Source organism: Mustelus asterias, chromosome 27 (assembly GCF_964213995.1).
Source record: "Mustelus asterias chromosome 27, sMusAst1.hap1.1, whole genome shotgun sequence".
Classification (NCBI taxonomy): domain Eukaryota; kingdom Metazoa; phylum Chordata; class Chondrichthyes; order Carcharhiniformes; family Triakidae; genus Mustelus; species Mustelus asterias.
The window spans coordinates 14,802,775-14,829,378 of NC_135827.1; the positions used below are offsets into that span (position 1 = coordinate 14,802,775).

Consider the following 26,604-nt stretch of genomic DNA (forward strand, 5'->3'; position numbering starts at 1 on the left):
GAGGCAGCAGTGCTAACCACTGTGTCACCTTGCCACCCATTATCCCACCTCTGAGCCACCATTAAGTTGTGGGATAATGGGTGTCAATGGGCTCATTAATAAGCCTAACTGACATCGTGCCACCAGCAGCTGGGAATCCTGCTCCACCCCCTTCATTCCTCCAAGTTAATCAGGGGGTTTCGCTGGGAGACTGAAGCGGGGCCTCTCCAACGATTAAGTTATTCCAGCAGCCATGTTTCTTGATGCGATAGACAGCATGAACTCCAGCCCCATATGCCATGTTGTACAAATTCAATTAACCCAACCACTTCCCAATACTTAGAATTCTCAATCCTAACAATTCTTAAAGTTAAGGACTAACCTGACAAGAGATCTTCAAAATTATACAGGGTTACAACAATGCGACAGGTTCCTCACATTGTTCATTGAGGGCTTATAATGAAAGGGCACTAAAAATTATGTGATCAAAAAAATTTAAACAGTGTCAAAATAAATTCTATGTAGGCAGTTATTGGGGAAGAATTCAATTTCATTTTAAAAAGTAATTCACAGTTATTTGAAATAGAAGAATATTAAATGCTACAAAGGAGAATGAGGAGGAGAGTGAGACTATAATGAGTGCTCTTGTGGAGAAGAGAAACCAAACAGACTTGATGTGTCGATTGGACTGTACTTATATTACAAAATGTTGAGATCTAATTTAGGTTAAATAGTTGGAGACTTTTTGATCTATTATTGCTACATATATTGGGAAACAGTGAAAAGTATTGTTTCTTGCACGCTATACAGACAAAACATACCGTTCATAGAGTATATAGGGGAGAAGGAAAGGAGAGGGTGCAGAATTTTTGTTACAGTCATAGCGAGGGTGTAGAGAAAGATCAACTTAATACAAGATAGGTCCATTTAAAAGTCTGACGGCAGCAGGGAAGAAACTGTTCTCGATTCGGTCGGTACATGATCTCAGACTTTTGTATCTTTTTCCCCAATGGAAGAAGGTGGAAGAGGGTCTTTGCATATACTAAATCATTTCCTTAATTTCTGCTGCTCACGGAGCAACGATCTGAGTAGTACGTATACCCTAGATCACGGTGTACAAGCTGCATATTTCCACTCTGTGAAGGTTTTTTAAAAATCTATCACTCATCCACTAGTCTATTCAATGTGAACATGATCCTTAAATGGCTTGTTGAGTCTCACATCCAAAGCCTGAACTACATCCGTTTGACCCTTGGTATAACTGCAATTTGGATGTTACTTCTTCACAGACTCCTCTCAATCTCATTGGTTACACGGGATCTGAACATGTCCCACACAAATGAGCTGCAATCTTCACGTAATGCCACGGGATGGTATTTCACACATTACCAATCCACAGCTTCACTCTGTCCTTATCCATCCAAAGGCTGTCATTGACTTGCACAAAAACTGCATCGGGGAACTTGTTTGGCATAGTTTTAAGTTTGAAAATCACCACAGCCTTTAAAATGCACATCATGCAGGCTAGAACCACTGTGAACCTGGTCTTCTCCTGTCTTGTGATTTTCACCAGAATGGTTTTCAAAACTTTCCACTCCACAGGCTGGCATTATGAAATTCATGGTCGCTTCATCCATATTGCCGATGTGATGTTTTGGGTTTTTGGGGCTCTCTGATGATGAATCACTGGAAACCGGTCATTTTAGTGTTTAGGTTTTTTGGTGGTCTCTGAGCGGTCTTGGTTTTCTGCTGCAACACTAGCATTTTTGTTCCATAAAGCAGCTGCACCGACTAGCTGTTGTTTTGAAATCTTTGCTGGACTCGGGGCTTGATTTGGCCCCACTTAAATGCATTGCATTTCACAGGAACAAGGGCAGACCATTCAGCCTGTCCAGTCTGCTCCACCATTCAATTAGAATGATCATGGCTGCCACTTTCCTGCACTATCTCCTTGTCGACTGGTGTCATTTATCTCCAAATATCTATCAATTTCTGTCTTAAACATACAGAATGATTGAGCTTCCGCAGCCCTCTGGGGTACAGAATTCCAAAGATTCATTACGCACTAAGTTAAGAAATTTATTTTCATCTCAGTCTTAAATTGCCTCTCTCTTATCCTGAGATTGTGTCCCCTGGTTTTTTACTACCATGCAAGGGATACATCTTATCTACATCCAGCCTGTCATGCTCATGAACTTTGTAAGTTTCAATGAGGTCATCCCTCATTCTTCAAAACTCTGGCAAATACAGACTTAGGGTGGGACTTTCAGGCCCTGCTAGCTGGCGGGATCTTCCAGTCCTGCCGAAGGGGACTCCCTACGGCTGATTCCCCGGCGATTGAACAAGCGAGCCATGCATAACACTGTAGATATCACCGCCAGCCAATGGCGAGCCACATCCGCCGGAAGACACACCAGGGGGGGGGGTTAAAGATCCTGCCCCGAGTCGCCTCCATCTCCCCTGATAAGACAATCTCACCACCCCGGTGATTAATTTGGTGAACCTCCATTGCACTCCCTCTATGGCAAGCATATCCTTGCTTAGATTAAGGGACTAAAGCTGTACATAATACTCCAAGTCGGGTCTCACAAAGGCTCTATGCAACTGCAGTAAGTCATCTTTACTCCTGTATTCAGAGCCCCTTATGATGAAGGACAACATACCATTAGCTTTCCTAATTACTTGCTGTGCCTCCATGCTAGATCTTACTGACTCAGGAACAAGGACACCCAAGTCCCTCTGGACACCATCACCTCCCAACCGCTCACCACTTAAATATATATATTCTGCCTTTCCTACCAAAGTGAATAATCTTCACACTCATTCACATAATACTCAATCTGCCACGTTCTAGCCCATTCGCTTAGTCCTTCCGCGCATCTTCCTCACAACTTACCTTCCCACCCAGTTTGGTGTCAGCAAATTTGGAAATATTACAACTGGTCACCACAACCAATTTATTTATATAGATTCTGGACAGTTGTGATTTCAATCAATGATCCTTGCGGTACCCCACTATTAAAAGCCTGAGATACTGAGAACACTCCTTTCATTGCTACTGTCTGTTTTCTGTCTGTTAACCAATACTAGCATATTCCCTCCAATCGATTGTGCTCCAACATTATTTCCTTAACTCCTTTGTGGAACTTTATCAAAAGCCTTCTGAAAATCCAAATGCACCATACATCCACTTTATCTATGCTGTAAGTAACATCCTCAAAAAGCTCCAACAAGTTTACCATGTGATTTTCCTTTTATAAATACAAGTTGACTCTGCCTAATGTTAACATTTTTTTCTAAACGTCCAGTTATCACATCCTTTATAATGGATTCTACCATTTCCCTACCACTGATGTCAAACTAGTTCTCCATTCTCCCTCTTCCTCCCTTCTTAAACAGTGGGGTTACATTTTCTACTTTCCAATCCGCAGTAACCTTTCCAGAATCTGCAGCATTTTGAATGATGACCACCTATGTATATCTCGAGCCACCTCCTTCAACACTCTGGATTGAAGCTCATCTGGTGCAGGGCTTTATTAACCTTTAGCACAGTTAATTTTTCAAGTACTACCTCTTTAATAAATACTAATTTCTTTTTAGTTCCTCAGTTTCACAAGTCCTTTGGTCACCCAGTATTTCTGGGAGATTTTCTGTATCTCCTGCAAAGACAGGCACAAAGTAACTATTTAGCTTCTTCACCATTTCCTGTTCTCCATTACAAAATTCTCCTGCCCCCATCTATAATGAGCCCGCACTTGTCCCAGCGAATCTTTTCCTTTGCATTGTACTTAAGGGAAGATTGTAAAAGCTTCCTTATTTTCCTCACTAGTTTGTATTCATATTCTTTATCAGTTTCTTGGTCCCTCTCTGCTGGATTCTGAACTGCTCCCAATCCTCAGGCTTACCACTTTTTCTGGCATCTTTATAAGCCACTTGTTTTGATCTAATGCAATATCTATCTTATTGAGTTAACCACGGTTGATTTACCTTTCCCTTTACATGTTTGTGTCTTAGAGGAACGTACATCGTGTAGACGGTTGAGTATTTCTTTAAATACTAGCCATTGCCTGTCGACTACCACATCTTTTAGTCTATTTTCCCAATCCACCATGGCCAACTTGCCCCTCTTACCTTCATAATTTCCTTTCTTCAGATTTAAGACCCCAGTTTCAGAATGAAATATGTTACAAACATAATGCAATATTTTATCACGTTATGGTCACTATTTCCCAAAGGCTCCTTGGCAGCAAGTTTATCAATTAGCCCTTTCTTATTACACAACAATAACTCCAAAATGGCTCGATCCCTTGTTTGCTCCTCAATATGCTGCTCCAGGCACCCATCTCGTAAACACTCCAGGGATTCATTCTCCACAGCATTAGTGATTTGGTTAGCCCAGCCTGTGTGTAAATTAAAGTCACCCATTATCACTGTATTACCCACACTGCAGGCAATCCTTAATTTCCCAGTTTATACTGTGCCCAACATTACCACTCCACAACTCCCACCAATGATTGTTGCCCTGTTTCATAGCTCCAGCCAAACTAACTATATCTTGATCCTTCCATCTAAAATCCTCTGATCTTGTCTCTTGTTAACAGTGCTACCCCACCTTCTTTTCCTTTCTGCCTATCTCTCCTAAATGCCGAATATCCTTGGATATTCAGTTCCCAATCTTGGTCATCCAGTAGCCATGTCTCCGTAATGGCAATTAAATCATACCCATATGTTTCAGTTTGTGCATTCAAATCATAAACCTGTTTTGCAAATGCTACGTGCATTCAGATAGAGTGCCTCAAATCTGCTTTTTTAAAAACTTTATTCTCTATTCTGATTCCATTTGATATTTGCCTATGCTTTGTCCGTCTTCTATTTTTGCTTTCTTCTACTTCTTACCAGTTTTGTTTCCCTCAATTCTAAGCCTCCTCTCAGGTTCCTCCTCAACTCTTAGGACAGAGTTGAGGAGGAACTTCTTCTCTCAGAGGGTTGTGAATCTCAGGAATTCTCTGCCCACTGAAGTGGTGGAGGCTACCTTGTTGACTGTGTTTAAATCACGGATAGATGGATTCCTGATCGGTAAGGGAATTAGGGCTTATGGGGATCAGGCGGGTAAGTGGAACTGATCCATTTCAGATCAGCCATGATCTTATTGAATGGCGGGGCAGGCTCGAGGGGCTAGATGGCCTATTCCTGCTCCTATTTCTTATGTTCTTATGTTCCCACGCCCCAGCCAATCTAGTTTAAACCCTCCCCCCAGCACTAGCGAGTCTCCCTGCAAGAACGAGAGCCCCGATCCTGCTGAAATGCAACCTGTCCATCTTGTACAGGTCCCACCTGCCCCAGAAATGGTTCCAATACCTCAGAAACCTGATACCCTCCCTCCTCCACCGGTTCTCCAGCCACAGGTGTTCAACTGCTCAATTCTCCTGTTTCGATCCTCACTGGCACATGGGATGGAAGAGATTCTGAGATTACTACATTAGAAATCCTGTTTTTCCAATCTCCTTGCTAGTTCCCTGAAATCTGCTTTCAGGACTGCATCCCTCTTCCTACCCAAGTCATTGGTACTGACGTGGGCCACAACCTCTGGCTGCTCCACCAGAATAATGTCCTCTAGCTACTTCATAACAAAGAGTCATCGAGTTTTACAGCACTGAAAGAGCCCATCGTGGCTTCACCAGCCAATCATCCCTGACCCTGGCTCCAGGAAGGCAACATCTCATCCTGGAGGTATGTCTTTGGAAATGCCCGTCTCTTCCTCTATTTAACAAATTCCTTATTACTACTGCTCTTTCTGGTGACGATGTACACATTTTGACAATTTTGGAGGACCCATTTCAATACATGTTTCTCAAGTTCAGGCCAGTGGCTGTTCCCGGTTTTCATGGCACATTTGGACTTGGACATCTGCAAATTCTTCCTTCCTCCATCTTCATGTGAAGTTTTCACTAACATCGATTTTTCTCGTTGCAGCATGGTTATTTGACGAGTTAGCAAATGTTACGAATTTTAGTTTAAAACCACTTTCATACTTCATTTCGTGTTGGGATTTCCATTCAGGCCACTAACTTCCCTTGCCATGCACTGTTTGCTATGTGTACAAATTCTTGCAACAAAGTCCTTGTGCTGGTATAAGATACTGGTAAGTAAAACATAGGACTTAGGAGCAGGAGGGCGGCTCAGTGGCACAATGCTTAGCACTGCTGCCTCACAGCCCCAGGGATGCAGGTTCAATTCCAGCCTTGGGTGACTGTCTGTGTGGAGTTTGCACGTTCACTCCGCGTCTGCGTGGGTTCACTCTGGGTGCTCCGGTTTCCTCCCAAAGTCCACAGATGTGCAGCTTAGGTGGACTGGCCGTGGGAAATTGCCCCTTAGTGTCCAAGGATGTGTAGGTTAGGGGGATTAATGGGGTAAATACATGGGGTTATGGGGTGCGCCCTGGGTTTGAGTCGGCACAGACGTGCGGGTTAGGTTGATTGGCCATGCTAAAAATTGCCCTTAGTGTCCTGAGATGCGTAGGTTAGAGGGATTAGTGGGTCAATATGTAGGGATATGAGAGAAGGGCCTGGGTGGGATTGTGGTCGGTGCAGACTCGATGGGCCGAATGGCCTCTTTCTGTACTGTAGGGTTTCTATGATAGGTGCCGGTGTATGGCGACTAGGGGATTTTCACAGTAACTTCATTGCAGTGTTAATGTAAGCCTACTGTGACTAATAAATAAACTTTATCTTTAACTTTAAACTTCAACGGGCCGAATGGCCTCCTTCTGCAGTGTAGAGATTCTATGATTCAGCCCTTCAAGCCTGCTCTGCCAATCAACAAGTTGATGACTGATCTGGCTGTAGTCTCCATTCCACTTTCCTGTTTGCACCCCATAATCCTCGACTCTATTACCTATCGAAAATCCATCTAACTCAGCCTTGAATGAATTGAAAGACTGGGCCTCCACTATTCTCTGATTCTCAGACAAAAAAAAATTCTCCTCATCATGGTCTTAAAAGGGAACCTGCTTATTCTTAAACTACGTCCCCTAATTTTAGTCTCCCATACAAAAGGGAACATCCTCCGAGGACCCACCCATTCAAGAGCCCTCAAGGTTTTATAATGCAAACATGCACTTTGTGGGGTGAAAAACTGAGGGTCTCTGCTAATGCGAGTCTAGGAGGTTGTGGCTGAAAAGTGGGGGCGGTGGAGGTAGGGAAAATCGACTTGTACATCGAGTGTATGCAAAAATCATCATTTTTGGAGCTGGAATAATAGGATCGTATACGCTGGGTAGACTTATATGATCTACAGTAATAATGAAGGGTTTATTAAAAAAGGCAGAGAAAGTGCTGAAGAAAGCGTGGGAAACCTAGTAAAATTATTTTTAATAACTACAATCCCACTGGGTAGAGAACCAACAGACCTTATTCTTGGAAATTATTTCAGGTCTACCTGTACTGCAGGCTATTAAGTCGATACTGTATGGAACTGGCAGCATTTTCCTGCTCTTTCCCCCACTTCCATATGACAATACTAAAAAACTATGTGGACGCGATCCAAATTTTAAAATTAATTTCAGGGCTTTCAATCTCAGAATCCCAGAAAGCATTCTCACAATGAAATCTTAAAGGCTTCACAGACCTCCCCGTGTTGCCACAAACCCACCTGTTGACTCTCTTGATACGTTGGAGGGGGCACACTCTGGGTTGCCATCATGGTCAGTGTTGATGCAGGGGACGCATGTTGCATCATGGGGTTGCTTCACATCTAGAACCTGGGGAAACAACAGAGATGGTTCTTACAGCTGCTTAGTACATCAGCTTGGAGCACTCAGAAAAATGGGTCACTTAGCCAGCTAAAGGCATTGAACGTCCAGTTCCCAGAGTGAATTGCTCAAGTACATTACGATTCATCACACTACAAGGCTACCGAGAACTGCCAATAACAACTAGATCACACATGCTGCTTAAAAAAAAATGCATCAGTTCTGTCTGTCAGACATGTGTTGGAATTGGTAGGGCTGTTTCAGATTTGCAGCAGATTCTATTACTAAAATATGAGACCATAAAGTGTAAGAAGGGGAAGTGGTAATGAAGGCGGTTGGCGTCAACTTGCTGTGCTCCCAGCTACCATCCACTGTGTGCTCTTGATACAGATACAAAAAAAGAAAGCACAGGAGAGGAAAAGAGAAGGGGGGGGGGGGGGAGAGGGGGGTTGGTGGGGGAGGAGAGGGGTGGGGGGAGAAAGAGAGAGAGAGGGGGGGAAGAGAGAGATGGAGAGAAAAGAGGGAGAGAAAAAACACCCAGGATCATTCTCCTGATTGGCCTCTCAGCTAGCAGCATGGCACAGAGACCGAAGAAAAAATGTCAGGTGCATCAGCAAAGGCTCAACCATGTTTACCAAGCGCTTTTTAAAAAATTCACCCCTTCCTCTCACATGTACTCGGACAGATTTATGTAACTACTCGCTTCAACTTTATCACTATCTTTTGATTGTATTTTTGCTCCAACTCTTCTTCATCCTCAATGCTGTGCTGAAGTTTGATCCCAGATCCCACACCCAGGTTTCCTAATGTAAGACAGCATTCCTTAATCAGCACAGAGATCTTTGGACAAGGTTGGCCACCAGCAACAAAATCCTTTCTCTGTTAATGTCGCTACCACCAAACATAACCACCATCATCTTACTTGTCCTACCTGAAGAATCATCTCCAAGTGTATGTTCTGCAGCATAGACATTACTGCACAGTAGGGGAACACTGATTGTGACTATCTCCCTCCCTTTCACCATCAGAAGCTAGTCTTTCAGTCACCCCGGCTCTCAGAAACACCTTCTCAAATCCACTTTCCTGCCCTTTCTCTCAAAATATCCCTCCTGTTTGCATCGTTTGTTTGATATGGAAAGGAGGATGCTTGGGTTTTGAAAATGCAATCTTACTCCATGTACTACCTAGCCTGTCACAGTCGTTTAACTTTGCCATGAGGCAAGCATTGTAGGCTGCCATTTTACCTAGCTCAATAAAGGTTCTTACTAAGACAAGACACTGATGAAGATGCCATGAATCAGGTTTGCAAGTTGCCACACCCAATTGCCTCCTGTCAATTGAGGCTTACTCATTGCCTGCAACTGGAAAGGTAAAAAAGTTTCTCTTGGCATCAGTTTGATGAGAATCAGTGATAAAAAACTCTGGACTTAAAAGTTGATTGTTGTAAAAACCCATCAATGGAAGAGATAGCAGAGGCATTGCGGCACATATTTAATAATGCATTACAAAAAGTTACAGTGCCCAAGGACTGGTGGACATAGCTAATGCAGTCCTTGTAGGAGTTAATGGGTGCTTTTCAAACTGGCAGGCAGTAACTAGTGGGATGCCACAGGCATTGGTGCTGGGACCCCAGCTATTCACAATATATATTAATGATTTGGATGAGGGAACAAAATGTAACATCTCAAAGTTTGCAGATGATACCACGTTGGATGGGAGGGCGAACTGTGACGCGGATGCAGAGATCCTTCAGAAATGATCTGGACAGGTTGGGTGAGTGGGCAAATCAATGGCAGATGCAGTATAATTTGGATAAATGTGAGGTTATTCACGTTGGAAGCAAAAACAGGGCGGCAGATCACAACCTGAATGGCTGCAAATAGGGAGAGGGAAGTGTGCAGCGGGACCTGGGTGTCCTTGTGCACCAGTCGCTGAAGGTAAGCATACAGGCGCAGCAGGTGATAAAGGAGGCAAATGATATGTTGGTCTTCATTGTGAGAGGTTTCGAGTACAGGAGTAGGGATGTGTTGTTGCAATTATACAGGGCATTGGTGAGGCCACACCTAGAGTATTGTGTGCAGTTTTGGTCTCCTTTTCTGTAGGAAGGATGTTCTTGCTCTCAGGGGAGTGCAGCGAAGGATTACCAGGCTGATTCCGGGGATGGCGGGACTGCTGCATGAGGAGAGATTGACTAGGTTAGGATTGTTTTCGCTGGAGTTCAGACGAATGAGGGGGGGATCTCAGAGACTTATAACATTTTAAACAGGACTAGACAGGGTAGATGCAGGGAGGATATTCCCGATGGTGGGGGAGTCCAGAACCAGGGATCACAGTCTGAGGATTCGGGATAGACCATTTTGGACGGAGGCGAGGAGACATTTCTTCACCCAAAGAGTGGTGAGCCTGTGGAATTCATTACCACAGGAAGTAGTTGATGCCAAAACATTGAATGTACTCAAGAGGCGGCTGAGATAGCACTTGGCGCGAATGGGATCAAAGGTTATGGGGAGAAAGCAGGATTAGGCTATTGAGTTTGATGATCAGCCATGATCGTAATAAATGGCGGAGCAGGCTCGAAGGGCCAAATGGCCTCCTCCTGCTCCTATCTTCTACGTTTCTATGTTTCTGTATTAAACAGTTGGACAGTACATGCCCCAGGGAATTATAGATCAGTCAACTTATCAGTGGCAGGAAAAATAATGGAATGCTTACGAAAGGAGAGAATAGAAAAACAGCTTAGAAACGTGAAATATAACAATGAATAGTCAGCATGGATTTCAAAAGAGAAAATCCTATTTCATCAACCATATTCAATTTTTTGAGGTGGTAACAGAAGGGGTAGATAATGACAATGCAGGACATGCAATTTACCTGGGTTTTCAAAAGGCCTTTGATAAGATTAATGCAAGGATACGAGGCAGAATGGGTTTCTAACTGGCTTGAAGACAGAATGTGGAGATGCCAGCGTTGGACTGGGGTAAACACATTAAGAGTTTTAACAACACCAGGTTAAAGTCCAACAGGTTTATTTGGTAGCAAATGCCATTAGCTTTCGGAGCGCTGCTCCTTCGTCAGATGGAGGCAAAGGATACAAAGACATTGGGGAGGAAATCCAAAAGAGAATTGAGAAAAAAGGTCTTTATCCAAAAAGAGCGATGATACCGCAGAACTGGCTATCACAAGGCAACGCTGAAATAGTAGAGATATATTTAAAAGGAGGGTACACAAGCATTTGAGGGAGAAGGAAATAGAGAGCTGGGGTGACAAATTTAAGTGAGGAAAGGAGAGAGGAGGCAGGAGTGGCACATAAACACGTCAAATGGAGAATGATTGGGCCGAATGGCCTGTTTTTGTTCCATATATTCTGTGGGATCCTAAGAATGCAAGAGCAATTTAGTTAATCCTACTCCCCATCTTTGTCCAATAATCCTGAAAATCCTCTCTCTTTTGGTGGGAAGCATATGGAATGTTTCTCTTTATTGATGAGGTATTGAATACAAAAATAGGAATGTAATGATGGAACTGTATAAAACACTGGTTAAGCCACAGCTGGAATTGTGTGTACAGTTCTGGTCGCCGGATTACAGGAAGGACATTATTGCAGAGAGAGTGCAGAGGAGACTTACAAGAATGTTGCCGGGCCTTGAAAATTGCAGCTATGAGGAAAAATTGGATAGGCTGGATTTGTTTACCTTGGAAGTGAAGAGGCTGTGGGATGATCTAATTGGTGTGCAAGTTTATGAGGTTCCGAGAAAGAGTAGACAGGGATGCACTATATCCCCTGCCATGGAGGTCAATTACCAGGGGCACAGATTTAAGGTGATTGGTAGCGGAATTAGAGGGTACATGAGGAAAAGTTTCTTCACCCAGAGGATAGTGGGTGTTTGGAATTTGCTGCCTGGTTTGGTGGTGGAGACAGAAACTCTCAACTCATTTAAAAGGTACTTGGACGTGCAACTACAGCGCTGTAACCTGCAATGCTACGGACCAGGTGCTGGAAGGTGAGTTTAGAATGGTCAACTAGTTTTCTTTCCCATTTTCAGCTGGCTGGCACTGACACGATGGGCTGAACGGCCTCTTTCTCTGCCATAAACTTTATGATTTTAGGTGCTTATCCAATTTCCTTTTGAAAACAGTAATTGAATCCGTCTCTACCACATTCTCAGACAGTGTAATACAGACCCCAACCATTGTGCAAAAAACTTATTCCTCAAGTTGCCGTTGGTTCTTTGGCCAATCACCTCAAATTGGTATCCTTTGGTCCCTGAACCCCCCTGCCAATGAGAACTGTTTCTCTTTATCTACACTGCCTAGACGCCTCTGGATTTTGACACCTCTATCAAATCTCCTCTCAACCTTCTCATCTGCCAAGTAGAACAACTCAGCTTCTCCAAACTATCCAGAGCACTAAAACTCCTCATCCATTCTCGTAAATCTTTTCCATACCCTCTCTAAAGCACACAACACAGTATTGGAGAACCAATGCTCCAGTTGAGGCTGAACCAGTGTTTAATGAAGGTTCATCTTAACTTCCTTGCTTTTGCACTATATGCCTCTATTGATGTAATCCTGGATTACTTATTCTTTTAAAAACAAAATCAGTAGAAATGTGGAACTATTTGGGTGTTGGTTCAATTAAACACATTATTCAAGATGGAGTTTGACTCTGTACAACTGAATCTATACTGCCTCATTTTTGTATTCCAAACCCTCGAGGTAAAGGCCAAAATTTTACTCCTCTTGGATTTTTGCATCACTGCACTGTCTTTTGGTGGTTTATGTACAGAGACAACTAAATCCTTCGCTCCTTCACAATGTCTAGTTTCCCAACATGAAGAAAGCATATTGATGCATCTGTTCTGGATCCAAAGTGAATGACCTCGCATTTTCCTACAACAGACTCCATCTGCTACAATTTTGCCAACTCACAGTCCCTTGATCTCCTGATTCTATATTCACAACTTACTGTTCCTTCTCACTTCATGTCAAATGCAAACTTGAATGTACAGCTTGCTCTCTCTCTCTCTCTCTATTTCTTCATTCGAGTCATTAAAACACATGGGGAAAAGCTGAGGATCCTGTACTAACCCTCGATAAACCCCATTAGTCAACTCCCGCTAATCAGAGAGCGTTCCTTTTTTCTCATCACCAACTCCTCCTACCTCTTGGAACTGAGAAAAAATAAAGTTGAACACTTAACCAAATTCTCCCAGGGCTTTCAATTTCTTCAGGAGGGGGAGCTACGAAAGGCACTAAGTCAGAAGCCTTATGAGAGGCTGGGAAATCAAGTTTCTCAGCGTCGAGAAGTTTAGTGATCTCATATAATGTGCCCTACACCCCCTTCACATAACAAAGAAATCCAGATTGTTCCTATTTGATTACTTGGCAGGTCGCCAGAGCAGTTACTTAGACTGTCAGAACTCAAAGACCAATCTTAACAATTGGTCTTAACAACCACCGGCATCAGTGTGATCCTTTAGGTAGCTGCAGATGGACTGAAAACAGAATTATATTCTGGAATGTTCAGAGAATCACATTCCCGTGCCTCGGAGGAGTAGCTCCAAGTTTGGTTGGTGGCTGCTGACAGTGATATGAAAGTCATTCCTATTCTCCCACCTCACCATCCCGGCCAGAGGCTGCCTGCAGTAAATTAATACCTCCAGTGAGATTCCGATTTGTAGCTCTGATATTCAGACACACACCCAGATGTCAGCATACTCTACTCGGTTGTGTCATAGTTCAATTTAACTGTGTGTCACAGCAGTTAAGTCAGTATCACATCAGAACGGAGATGGGAATGCCACTGCGCTGCAGAGAACAGAGGCTAACTTTTAACTGCTACAAAAGATCTCAAAAGTTCATTAAGCACAGCTCAAAGTTAGTGTTATTCCACGGTTTCCTTCAGCACAATTTTCTTTCAGGACCTTCTCTGCTATGGTCCCCAACCAAACATTTATTTGTGCTCGCTATGGCATGGTATTAGTACTGTGGAATGGAAGGCTGACCAAATACAAACAGCAGGGGGACCAAGCATGGCTGGCCCAATGGGAGGGCCTACAGCAGGAATCCTGATGGTAGCCCTGTTGGGGGAGGTGGCTGCTGCTGAGCTAGCAGGAGAACACAAGGGTGTTAGTGGATGGGGGTGGCCACAATAGCCAAGGCTATCATAGTGGAGAGGGAACCCAGTAAGATCCCAATGCTCCCATGGTCAGTTGATTACCACTAAATGGCTACTTGTTGCTGCTGGATGGTAGTCATCTCCTTTGCCCTTCCTCCTCCAGCAAGATCACCTGGAGGCAGAAAAATGTAAGATGGCCAACCCATCTTTCTATTCTGTAAAGTACAGCACCTCCTCCCTCCCCCCAGCTTGACCCTTTTCCAAACCAACCTCCTAGCAGATGATGAAATCCTCAAGTTTGTTTTTTAAATTTATTTAGTGTCACAAGTTGGCTTACATTAACGCTGCAATGATGTTACTGTGAAAATCCCCCATTCGCCACACTCTGGCGCCTGTTGGGGTACACGGAGGGAGAATTTAGCATGGCCAATGCACCTAACCAGCACGTCTTTTGGACTGTGGGAGGAAACTGGAGCACCTGGAGGAAATCCACGCAGACATGGGGAGAATGTGCAAATTCTGCACAGACAGTGACCCAAGCCGGGAATCGAACCGGGTCCCTGGCATTGTGAGGCAGCAGTGCTAACCACTGCGCCACTCCAGTGTCAGCAACAGGCACTTTGATCAGGTATGCATTGCTATTCTCTCCTGACTGTCTCAGTGCTCAGAAGAGGTTCCAGGGAACCTCTTTCCTTCTATTCCCTGCAGCACTGGGTATTTAGCATTGAGGTCAGCAACTGAGTTCATAGTGCCATAGGAATGCCTTTAAAGAAGTCAATTCAGACTGCCTGGGCCCATTTCCCAAAGGACTCTTACCAATCAGGCCTCTTATTACCCCATCCGTCCTCTTTCAATCAGCAGCAAAGTGGTGGAAGTGGTCAAGCAGCATTTACTCAGCAATAACCTGCTTCCTGAAGCTCAGTTTGAATTCAGCCAGGGTACTCAGACCCACATCTCATGACATCTTTGGACCAAAACAAATGATAAAAGAGCTGAATTCCAGAGGTGAGAGTGGCTGCCCTTGATGTCAAGGCAGGATTTGACAAGGGTGTGGCATCAAAAGGCACTGGCAAAGTTGGAGTCAACGAGCATCAGGGGAACATTCTCCACTGGTTGGAATCATATTTAGCACAAAGCACGATGATTAGTGTTGGAAGTCAATCATATCAGCCCCAAGATATTGCTGCTGAATTCCTTAGAGGAGAGCTTTGTTGCTTCATCAGTGATGTTTCTTTCATCATATGCTGAGCAGTAGGGATATTCGGTGGTGGAGGGGGACAGTGGCGCAATCAAGGGCGGAAGGGGGCGTCGCGGTCGAGGGCAGGGGGCAATTGAGGGGCGACTTCCATGGGTCTCTGATGATCCCGAGACCAGAAGACCTGGACTATTATCTCGTTGCTGTTTGTCGGAGCTTACTTTGTACAAAACGTCTGGTCAAGTTTCCTGCATCACATTTCAAAAGTTAGTGCTTCGGGACATCTTGAAAAAGTTAAAGGAGCTATGCAAGTGCATATTACAGCCAGCTTTCAATACACACCCAGCAATTTTCATTGTGTTTTGTTGGAATTTTCCCAATAGCTCATCGCTTCTAAGAGATGGATTTGTCAGCACATTTGCCAAGGAGTGAAAGGAAAATGTTGGGGAAAGTCTTCCTGGCTTTTTCTAAACGTGCTTCACTGCTACAAAAACCTCAAGTTAGTCGCTCCCAAAATAAACTGCTGAATTTTATCCATCACGGACTGTGGTTCTAACCCCGCTGTTATTTATTCAGAAGGGAGGGCAACTTGACCGATTGTATTCGCTCATCAGCGGTCGATTTATTATACAACATATTGCACAAATCACTCAATTCCCAAGACTTTCTGAATGCTACGCAAATGGGACGTTGAGAAGAGGGTGGGAGTTGTCTCAGGTTTCTTAAACAAGCAAGAGTATCATTTAGAGTGACTAAGCCTACCAGGAATCATTTCCCACTGAAACAGACCAAGCAGGGGATATTCCCTTTTCAGTTTCCAATTTCCTGCTGTGGAAACATAACAAGGGATGAAGAGTGCCCAGACCCCTGACTGTTTTCAACAGGAACCATTACTGAGTGTCACAAGGGAAACAAAGGGAAATGTAACATTAAGGTTGTTTGAAGTCGAACTAAGCCACCCATCTAGTAGCCAAAGTTACCCCGCAGGATATGCAAGTATTCAGATAGCTGAAAGAAGAAATTTACAATAACAGGTCTTCACCAGAGCCTCAGAAAATTATATCTCGATAATTGAGCCGGATTTTCGTCGAGTTTGCCGTTTAAAAATGGTGGCCAGGACCAGATTCTGGTATTCCCAACCTCATTCCTGGAGTTTCCAAATTTCGGAAGTGACTTTTAAGGTTGCAGCTGGTTCAGGTCTAAAGCCTGCACCCTAAACTCCTGACTTTGTGACTCCATTATGATAGGATTGTCCAAGTTCTCTCCAATTTTCATGGGGTCATGTCAGGTTTTCAACACAGAGGTATCGTAAACCATAGTTTGTATAAGGGGAGCATTTGACAGATATGTTCAAAAGGTCCTCCTCATCCCCCCCCACAACAAACATCTCCAATGGCCCCTCATGCCAACCCCCTAGCCAAGGTATGCCCTAAATAAACTCCTATAGTCCCTGATGCCTCCATACCAAGCTATGCCACTCTAGACAGCTCCTATGGCCCCTCAAGCACCCCATGCCACATGCTGGCATTTCCATGCCCATTTACCCACTATACACTGTTTAGAACCAATACACCCGAGTTACAGTGAGATATGTGAAAAGAGCTTTAGAAAGTCAATGATGGCTTTCCACTTTGTAAAAATGAACCCCTTTTATTACTGCCCAATGGAAGTGTCAAACATCCAGACCCTTTAGCGTCAATAGCTGAAACTTCAAACACTTGAAGCCTCCTGTGTTCATCTTGCATAAATAGATATCTTGAAATTTGACAGCATTTGTCAGAGAGCCAGAGTCCTCATCAAGCAATGTTTTCTCTGGGGCTAAGGTGTTTTAGTACTCAAATAGATTGCTGGGCTCTCAGCCAAGTCTCATTATGTATATTTGGATAAGAGCCCAGACATCCATTTGAGTACTACAACACAAAGTCCCAGAGAAAACATTGCTTGATTGACATGTCTTGCTCTTCAATCTTCTCTGCCAATTTTACAATATCTATTTACAAGATGAAGCCCTTTCAAATGCTTGCAGTTGCTACTATAGAGTCATAGAGGTTTACAGCATGGAAACAGACCCTTCAGCCCAACTTGTCCATGCTGCCCTTTTTTTTTAAACCCCTAAGCTAATCCCAATTGCCCACATTTGGCCCATATCCCTCTATATAAATTAAAGGATCTGGATAATTGACAGTTTTATTGGGCTGTATTGAAAAGGAGCTTTTTAAGAAAGTGGGAAATCTTCAATGAGAGCATTTTTAAAAATCCCTGGGGAAGGCATTAGCCTAATGGTATAATCAGAAACCCAGCTAACATTCTGGGGACCCATGTTGGAATCCCACCACGGCAGATGGTGGAATTTGAATTCAATTTTAAAAATTCTGATTACAGTGCCGGTTGTCTACCGCCGGCAGCTCACACGCTGAACATGCAGAAGGTTAATTGCTCCCAATTGTTGGAGTGTTTGTTTTAATCTGGGCTAATCCAGTTTTGCTATGTTAGGGTTGTCCCCTGGGGCTTTCAGAGTAGGGTTTGATTAGGTTGCTTGACAAGCAGAAAAATCATGCGCATGGATGGAGCTAGGCTTCGAGAGGAAAAGCAGGCAGTTGCAGTTTGAATTTGAAAAGGAGCAGTAGCTCTTTCTCCCTCGGTCTGGAAATTGAAATCTAGGGATCTGCGAGAAAATAGGTCTCTCTCTCTCTCTCCAGAGGACTGCAAAAGGCAAGAGGTGTTTTCTCCCTCTCTCTCTCACTGGGGTTCTGCTATGTGAAGACCGGTTTTCCTCAGAAGGTTGCTGTCAAGAGTCAGAAGACATGTGTCTCTCTGTATCTCTGCCCAGAGCGGTTAAAAGGCTGGAGGATAGGGAATTCACACAAGTCTGTGTGTCTTGCTAACTGATTCTGAAGAGGAATTTACATCTATGGGGATATTGCTTAAATTGAAACTAATTGAACTCCATCTGCCATCTCTCTGCCCAAGTCTCCAACCGATCTATATCCTGCTGTATCCTCTGATGGTTCTCATCACTATCCACAAATCCACCAACCTTTGTGTTGTCCGCAAACTTACTAATCAAACCAGTTATATTTGCCTCCAAATCATTTATATATATTACGAACAGCAAAAGTCCCAGCACTGATCCCTGAGGAACACCACTTGTCACAGCCCTCCATTCAGAAACACACCCTTCCACTGTTACCCTCTGTCTTCTATGACCAAGCCAGTTCTGTATCCATCTTGCCAGCTCACCTCTGGTCCTGTGCGACTTCACCTTCTTTACCAGTCTGCCATGAGGGACCTTGTCAAAGGCCTTACTGAAGTCCATGTAGACAACATCCACTGCCCTACCCTCATCAATCATCTTCGTCACTTCCTCGAAAAACTTGATCAAGTTGGTGAGACATGACCTCCCCTTCACAAAACCATGTTGCCTCTCGCTAATACATTCACTTATTTCCAAGTGGGAGTAAATCCTGTCTGGAAAAATCCTCTCCAATAATTTCCCTACCACTGGCGTAAGGCTCACCGGCCTGTAATTACCTAGATTATCATTCTTAAACAAAAGAACAACATTGGCTATTCTCCAATCCCCTGGGACCTCCCCTGTAGCCAGTGAGGATATAAAAGGTCCGTTGGAAGCAATAAGGAAGAACGATTTGCATTTATTGTGATATATGTATATAATGTATGTTGGGGTTTGGGGTGTGTACTGTCCCTGACCCCCTGGGGGATTAGCTCCTCCCAGTGTGGGACCCGATTAAACTGTCTGAGATCTCACTGTGGAACAGTGGAGACCGACAATAAGGAGCTCCCAACCTTCAAGTTACCAAGCCTACCTCGTGGTTCCTTATGCACCATAAGTTAAAGGTGCATGCATAATATTTATATATGATTTGATGACCTTGGATTATCCCAAGTGTTTCACGGCCAATGAAGTATATTTTGAAGGGTGGCCACTGTATAAGATAGGAAATATGGCATGCACTTTTTACACAGCAAGATCCCACATACAGCAATTGATAAGACCTGGTCATCTATTTTAGTGATGTTGCAGGAGCAAGAGGATACCTTCATGGTACAGAACACAACTTCTGCGACGACTAAAATGTCAAGGAGGCTTTCAGTCCCGAAGAGTGACCAGGATCTTCGGGTTGCCTGCCATTTTAATTGTCCACCTTGCTCCCACTCTGGGTCCCACTGTCCTCGGCCTCCTGTACTGTCCCAGTGAAGCTCAATATCAGCTACGTCTTTTGTTTAGTCACACTGGACTGCAACATTGAGTTCAACAATTTGCAATCACAACCCCCTTTCTGTTTCGCAGTTTTCTTTACTGGCTTTGGTTTCCACTTCCCTTTTGCTTTCAGACAGGAGCTGTTCGCGATTCTGTCATTCACACCTCCTTAGGACGTGTTTCTGATTTCTTTACTTGTCTGACTACCATTTCCTCTGGCCTTGCAATACGAATCATAATCTCCCCCGTCCTCCTCCCTATCACAAAGCTTCCCTTCTATTCTTTTCTCTCACCCTCCTCCTTGCTTAAAACTCATTACGTTACTGACTTTTCCCAATTCTGAGGCAAGATCATCAATCTGAGATGTTAACTCTGTTTCTCTCTACACAGATGCTGCCAGACCTGCTGAGCATTTCCAGCTTTTTCTGTTTTTATATGAAAAAGTCAACCTTATGTACCAGGCTGCATGTCCATTTATTGAGTTTTTGAAATTTAAAAATTTGGAGGCTTTTGGAACAAAGAACAAAAACAAAGAAAATTACAGCACAGGAACAGGCCCTTCAGCCCTCCAAGCCTGCACCGACCATGCTGCCCGACTTAACAAAACCCCCCTGCGCTTCCGGGGACCATATCCCTCTATTCCCATCTCATTCATGTACTTGTGAAGACGCCCCTTAAAAGTCACTACCGTATTCGCTTCCACTACCTTCCCCCGACAACGAGTTCTAGGCACCCACCACTCTCGGTGTACAAAATCTGCCTCGTACATCACAGTCACCTTAAACCTATGCCCCCTAGTAATTGACTCTTCCACCTGGGAAAAAGCTTCTGACTATCCACTCTGTCCATGCCTCTCATAATCTTGTAGACTTCTATCAGGTCTCCCCTCAACCTCCATCGCTCCAGTGAGAACAAACCAAGTTTCTCCAACCTCTCCTCATAGCTAATGCCCTCCATACCAGGCAACATCCTGGTAAATCTTTTCTGTACCCTCTCCAAAGCCTCCACATCTTTCTGGTAGTGTGGCGACCAGAATTGAACACTATATTCCAAGTGCGACCTAACTAAGGTTCTATAAAGCTGCAACATGACTTGCCAATTTTTAAACTCAATACCCCAGCCGGTGAAGGCAAGCATGCCATATGCCTTCTTGACTACCTTCTCCACCTGCATTGCCACTTTCAGTGACCTGTGCACCTGTACACCCAGATCCCTTTGCCTATCAATACTCTGAAGGGTTCTGCCATTTACTGTACATTTCCTATCTGTATTTGACCTTCCAAAATGCATTACCTCACATTTGTCCGGATTAAACTCCACCTGCTATCTCTCCGCCCAAGATCTAGCTCACTGAATGTTGTCAGGTGTTACACAAAACAAAGTTATTTTTTTCCCTCCCCCAGTGTTCCACTTCCCTGATTCACACTGTGGTAATGTTCCATCAGAGCTGGTCCCTCCCAGCAGCACCTTTCCCTTCTGGGTGAATAGGCAGGGTGAGTGTTGGCTTAATATTCACTATGGGAAGAATCACAGTCCTGCCCAATCCCATCTGAACAAACAAGCACTTTCCTGCAAGGCTCACTGGAGATGAGCAAAGTGAGAAACTCACCAGCTGAGAACTGATGGCACAGTCACCAATAAGTCTGCAAAGGGATATAGATAGTCTAAGTGAGTGGGCGAGGGTCTGGCAGATGGAGTACAATGTTGGTAAATGTGAGGTCATCCATTTTGGTAGGAATAACAGCAAAATGGACTAATATTTAAATGGTAAAAAATTGCAGCATGCTGCCGTGCAAATGGACCTGGAGTCCTTGTACAAGAATCATAAGTTTTGTTTGCAGGTGCAGCAGGCAGTTAAGAAGGCAAATGGAATTTTGTCCTTCATTGCTAGAGGGATGGAGTTTAAAAACAGTGAGGTCATGTTGCAGCTGTATAGGGCGCTGGTGAGGCCACACCTGGAGTACTGTGCACAGTTTTAGTCTCCTTACTTGAGAAAGGATATACTGGCACTGGAGGGGGTGCAGAGGAGATTCACTGGGTGATTCCAGAGTTGAGAGGGTTGGCTTATGAGGAGAGACTGAGTAGACTGGGACTATACTCATTGGAATTCAGAAGAATGAGGGGAGATCTTATAGAAACATGTAAGATTATGAAGGGAATAGATAAGATAGAAACAGGGAAGTTGTTTCCACTGGCAAGTGAAACTAGAACTAAGTGGTATGGCCTCAAAATAAGGGGGAGCAGATTTAGGACGGAGTTGAGGAGGAACTTCTTCACACAAAGGTTTGTGAATCTGTGGAATTCCCTGCCCAGTGAAGCAGTTGAGGCTACCTCATTTAATGTTTTTAAGGCAAGGATAGATAAATTTTTGAACAGTAAAGGAATTAAGGGTTCTGGTGAGCGGGCGGGTAAGTGGAGCTGAGTCCATGAAAAGATCAGCCATGGTCTTATTGAATGGCGGAGCAGGCTCGAGGGGCCAGATGGCCTACTCCTGCTCCTAGTTCTTATGTTCTTAATATTGGCTGATATTAGTCAACCACAGATGAACTTTGTAGGTCATGCTGACCAGAAAGTGAAGACCATTACATAGGAGGAAGAGCAGTCCATTCAGCCCATTTGGAACACAGGAGCAGGCAATTGAATCAGCCTCCAGTCCTACCCTTCATTCAATCAGATCGTGGCAATCCGTATATCAACTCTTTTTGCCATTTGTATGGGTGCAGTGAACTGCAACAACAGCAAGATTAGAATTTTCCTTTTTAACCAGTTGAAAACATACTCTAGGTGTTAGAATGACTATACATCAGAGGCAGCAGTGAAATATGGCAATGTTTTCAGAAATGAAGTCGAGCATAAACCATGAGTGCCTACATCCCTAGTGAGCTAGCTATTCAACCTCATCAGTACAACCATCCATCACATCACACTGCAGGCCTGACACATACTTTATAAAATCACACGCGCTTTATAGCTCCCATTACTGGAAAAACCCAATAAAACTGTCTGACGAACAAAGTGAATGGCCTTCACTGCTCTCTGACACATTGCACGGTTAAGTATTGAGCCAAGGAGATCAGAGAGAACACAGGTTCAGCTCCAGTGTGGAGTTAGCCGATCGCAGCCTGTGCAATGGCAACACAATTGACTCCAACACACATGGACTGAAAAGGGGTGGAAGTGGGGGAATACAGCAGTAACTCCTTCAGGAAACATGCATGTAGCTATTAGGTGAAGATGGCATCAATATGTGAAAGCCTGGTGACATGACAGCATCCATGCAGCAGAGTTGACCTTGTGTACATGCACCAACACCCATCAAGCACAAAATCTCAGGTCATCCCAAAGCAGTTTACAGCCAGAGCAATATTTTTGGAGCATGGTCACAGTGCATTGTCATAAAAGGAAAAAATCATTCAATTTACACATAGCCAACTTTCACAAATTGAGGTAATGATTAGATGATCGGTATTTTTAGTGATAAAAAGACCATTCACTTTGTTCGTTAGCTGAGCAAGAAATATTGGCTAGGATTCCATGGAGAACTTTGCCACTCTTCTTCAAAATAAAGCTACGAGATCCTTTACTAATTATAGAATAGACTGAATCCCTCCAATACAGAAGGCGGCCATTCGGCCAATCGGGTCTGCACTGACTCTCCGGCAGAGCATCCCACCCAGGACCATCACCCCGCCCTAACCCCGTTACCCCACGCACCCACCCCGCTAATCCCACTAACCTACACATCTTGGAGCACTAAGGTGAATTCAAGATGGCGCGGAGCATGGTGTCTTCTTGCAAGCTGTGCCAAGTATACCCTCTAATTCTATCTTTGATTCTCATTCTATGCTTTTAAAACTCTATTCTAACTCTTTTCTATGTCTGTAACACCACATTCTGCACGCTCTCCTTTCCCTCTCGGTGTATGGTATGCTTTGTTTGTATAGCGTGCAAGGCTGCAAAGGCTAACCACACCGACTCCCGCCGACTATGGCAAGGTCTGCAAGACATAACAGGCTACAAGACGAAGGCATTTAAAATCGCCGGCTCCAACGCACCCCTCTCTGATGAGCTCAATACACTATGTCTGTTTTGAGCAAAAGGTCAGCGAGAGCATGCCCTCCACCCTGGTTGAGCGTGAATCTGGGGTCACCATTGCAGATACCAGAGCAGCTTTCTCGAAGGGCAACCCACGGAAAATGACTGACCCGGATGGGGTACCCGGACGAGCACTCAGATCCTGCATGGATCAGCTGGCGGGAGTATTCACAGACATCTTCAACCTCTCTTTACAACAATCTGAGGTCCCTATCTGCTCCAAGACAACGATCATCATCCCGGTACCAAAGAAAAACCAAGCAACGTGCCTTAATGACTATCGGAAGGTGGCTCTGACATCCATCATTATGAAGTGTTTCAAAAGGCTAGTCATGGCACGAATCAATTCCAGCCTCCCAGACTACCCAGATCCACTACAGTTTGCTTACCGCTGTAACAGTCCACAGCAGACACCATCTCTCTGGCCCTGCACTCAACCTTGGAACACATAGATAACAAGAACACCTGGGTCAGACTCCTATTTATTGACTACAGCTCAGCCTTCAACACCATTATTCCCATGAAACTCATCTCCAAACTGGGTGGCCTGGGCCTTGGCACCTCCCTCTGCAACTGGATCCTCAACACCGGTGCCTCACAAGGCTGTGTTCTCAGCCCCCTACTATACTCCTTATACACCTATGACTGTGTGGCCAAATTCCCCTCCAATTCGATTTTCAAGTTTGCTGACGACACGACCATCATGGGTCAGATCTCAAACAATGATGAGACAGAGTACAGGAACGAGATAGAGAATCTGGTGAACTGGTGCAGCAACAATAATCTCTCCTTCAATGTCAAGAAATGAAGGAGGTTGTCATCGACTTCAGGAAGCGTAAAGGAGAACATGCCCCTGTCTACATCAAAGGGGACGAAGTAGAAAGGGTCGAGAATTTCAAGTTTTTAGGTGTCCAGATCACCAACAACCTGTCCTGGTCCCCCCATGTCAACACTATAGTTAAGAAAGCCCACCAACGCCTCTACTTTCTCAGAAGACTAAGGAAATTTGGCATGTCAGCTACAACTCTCACCAACTTTTACAGATGTACCATAGAAAGCATTCTTTCTGGTTGTATCACAGCTCGGCATGGCTTCTGCTCTGCCCAAGACCGCAAGGAACTACAAAAGGTCGTGAATGTAGCGCAATCCGTCACGCAAATCAGCCTCCCATCCGTTGACTTCTACACTTCCCGCTGCCTCGGCAAAGCAGCCAGCATAATTAAGGATCCCACGCACCCCGGACATTCTCTCTTCCACACTCTTCCGTCGGGAAAAAGATACAAAAGTCTGAGGTCACATACCAACCGACTCAAGAACAGCTTCTTCCCTGCTGCTGTCAGACTTTTGAATGGACTTACCTTGCATTAAGTTGATCTTTCTCTACACCCTTGCTATGACTGTAACACTACATTCTGCACTCTCTCGTTCCCTTCTCTATGAATGGTATGCTTTGTCTGTAGTGCACAATAAACAATGCTTTTCACTGTATGTTAAAATATGTGACAATAATAAATCAAAACAATAGAACATAGAACATTGCAGCGCAGTACAGGCCCTTCAGCCCTCGATGTTGCGCCGACCAGTGGTACCAATACTTTTCACTATCTCCCAAAACATGTTAAATTGATTTGATTTATTATTGTCACATGGACAACCTACACATCTTGGGACACTAAGGGGTAATTTACCATGGCCAATCCACCTAACCTGCACATCTTTGAACTGTGGAAGGAAACTGGAGCACCCGGAGGAAAAATACGCAGACAAAGGGAGAACATGCAAACTCTGCACAGTGAGTCTAGCCGAGAATCATAGAATCATACAGTGCAGAAGGCGGCCATTCGGCCCATCAGATCTGCACCGACCACAATCCCACCCAGGCCCCTATCCCCTCAACTCCATGCATTTAATCTAGCTAGTACCCCTGACACTAAAGGGCAATTTAGCATGGCTAATTCATCTAACCCGCACATCTTTGGACTGTGGGAGGAAATCAGAGCACCGGAGGAAACCCACGCAGACACGGGGAGAATGTGCAAACTCCACAGAGACAGTGACCCAAGCCGGGAATCGAACCCGAGACCCTGGCGCTGTGAAGCAGCAGTGCTAACCACTGTGCCACCTATCAGGACTGCACTGAAATGTCAGCAGAGATTCTGTGCTCAGATCTCTGGAGTTTGACTTGAACACACAATTTTCTGACTTGGGTACTGAAGGCTACCATGAGTCTCGAGAAATGACACAGAAATTAACTTCTTCACTGCAGAAGACACAAATTAGCTGCCAGGAAGAGAAAGTAACCTAGGTACGAATAAGTATGAGGAACCTGAGGTAATTAATATCAGAGAATAGGTTTTTGAGAAACATAAGCAGCTTAGTAGACAAATCCCCAGGACCTGATTGCTTATATCCTAGTGCTCTAATAGAGATAGCAGGTGCACTGGCTATGATTTTCCAAAATTCCCTAGATACTAGGACATTCTCAGGAGACTGGAAGTTAACAAATGTTGCATTGCTATTTAAGGAAGGCATGGGCAGAGTAAGAAGTCTCACAACACCAGGTTGAAGTCCAACAGGTTTATTTGGAATCACAAGCTTTCGGAGCACCGCTCCTTCCTCATCTAACTATTAGGGTAGATAAAAGGAAATCATCAGATGTAGTTAATTTGGTTTTCCAAAAAGCATTTGATCAGGTGTCACACCATAAAGGCTCCTGAATTGGAGGTGAAACATCAGCATGAATACCAGACTGGAAAATGGACAGGAAGCAAAGAGTAAGGATAAATGTAGCATTTTCAAGTTGGTGACCTGTGACATGGGGAGTACTGAAGGGTTCAGCGCTAGAGCCTCAGCTATTTTCAATCTATAGATGAAGAATCAGACAGTAAGGTATCCAAGTGCGCTGATGATACAAAACTAATTGGGAATATCCGCTTCAGAAGAAGACAAAGAGGCTACAAAGAGATATTTTTTTAAATCGATGAAGCGAATGGGCAGCAAGGAGGTAGGTGCAGTGTAATAGGGCAGACAGGAAGAATGAGATGTTTCACTTTGGTAGCAATAGAAAAGCAGCATATTTTTCAAAGGTGTGAAATTTGTACATATTGATGTTCAGAGGGACTTGGTTGTACTCGTACAAGGAATATAGCAAGTTAGCAAAATAGGTATAATAGGGAGACAAATGACATTTTGGCCTTTATTGTAAAGGAGGACAAAACTAAAGAGTAAGAATAAGGAACTATGGG

At 44.2% G+C, this 26,604-nt stretch overlaps 1 protein-coding gene across 1 annotated transcript in view; it reads right to left on the reverse strand.

Moving 5' to 3' along the window:
- The window catches only part of pknox2 (pbx/knotted 1 homeobox 2), a 425,919-nt gene that overhangs the window by 130,711 nt on the left and 268,604 nt on the right, over nucleotides 1–26,604 (reverse strand). Inside the window, exon 5 of the mRNA XM_078198931.1 lies at nucleotides 7,630–7,738. Coding sequence (XP_078055057.1) covers nucleotides 7,630–7,716 — 87 coding nt within the window. The 5' untranslated portion in view covers nucleotides 7,717–7,738. The remainder of the gene's footprint in view (nucleotides 1–7,629; nucleotides 7,739–26,604) is intronic.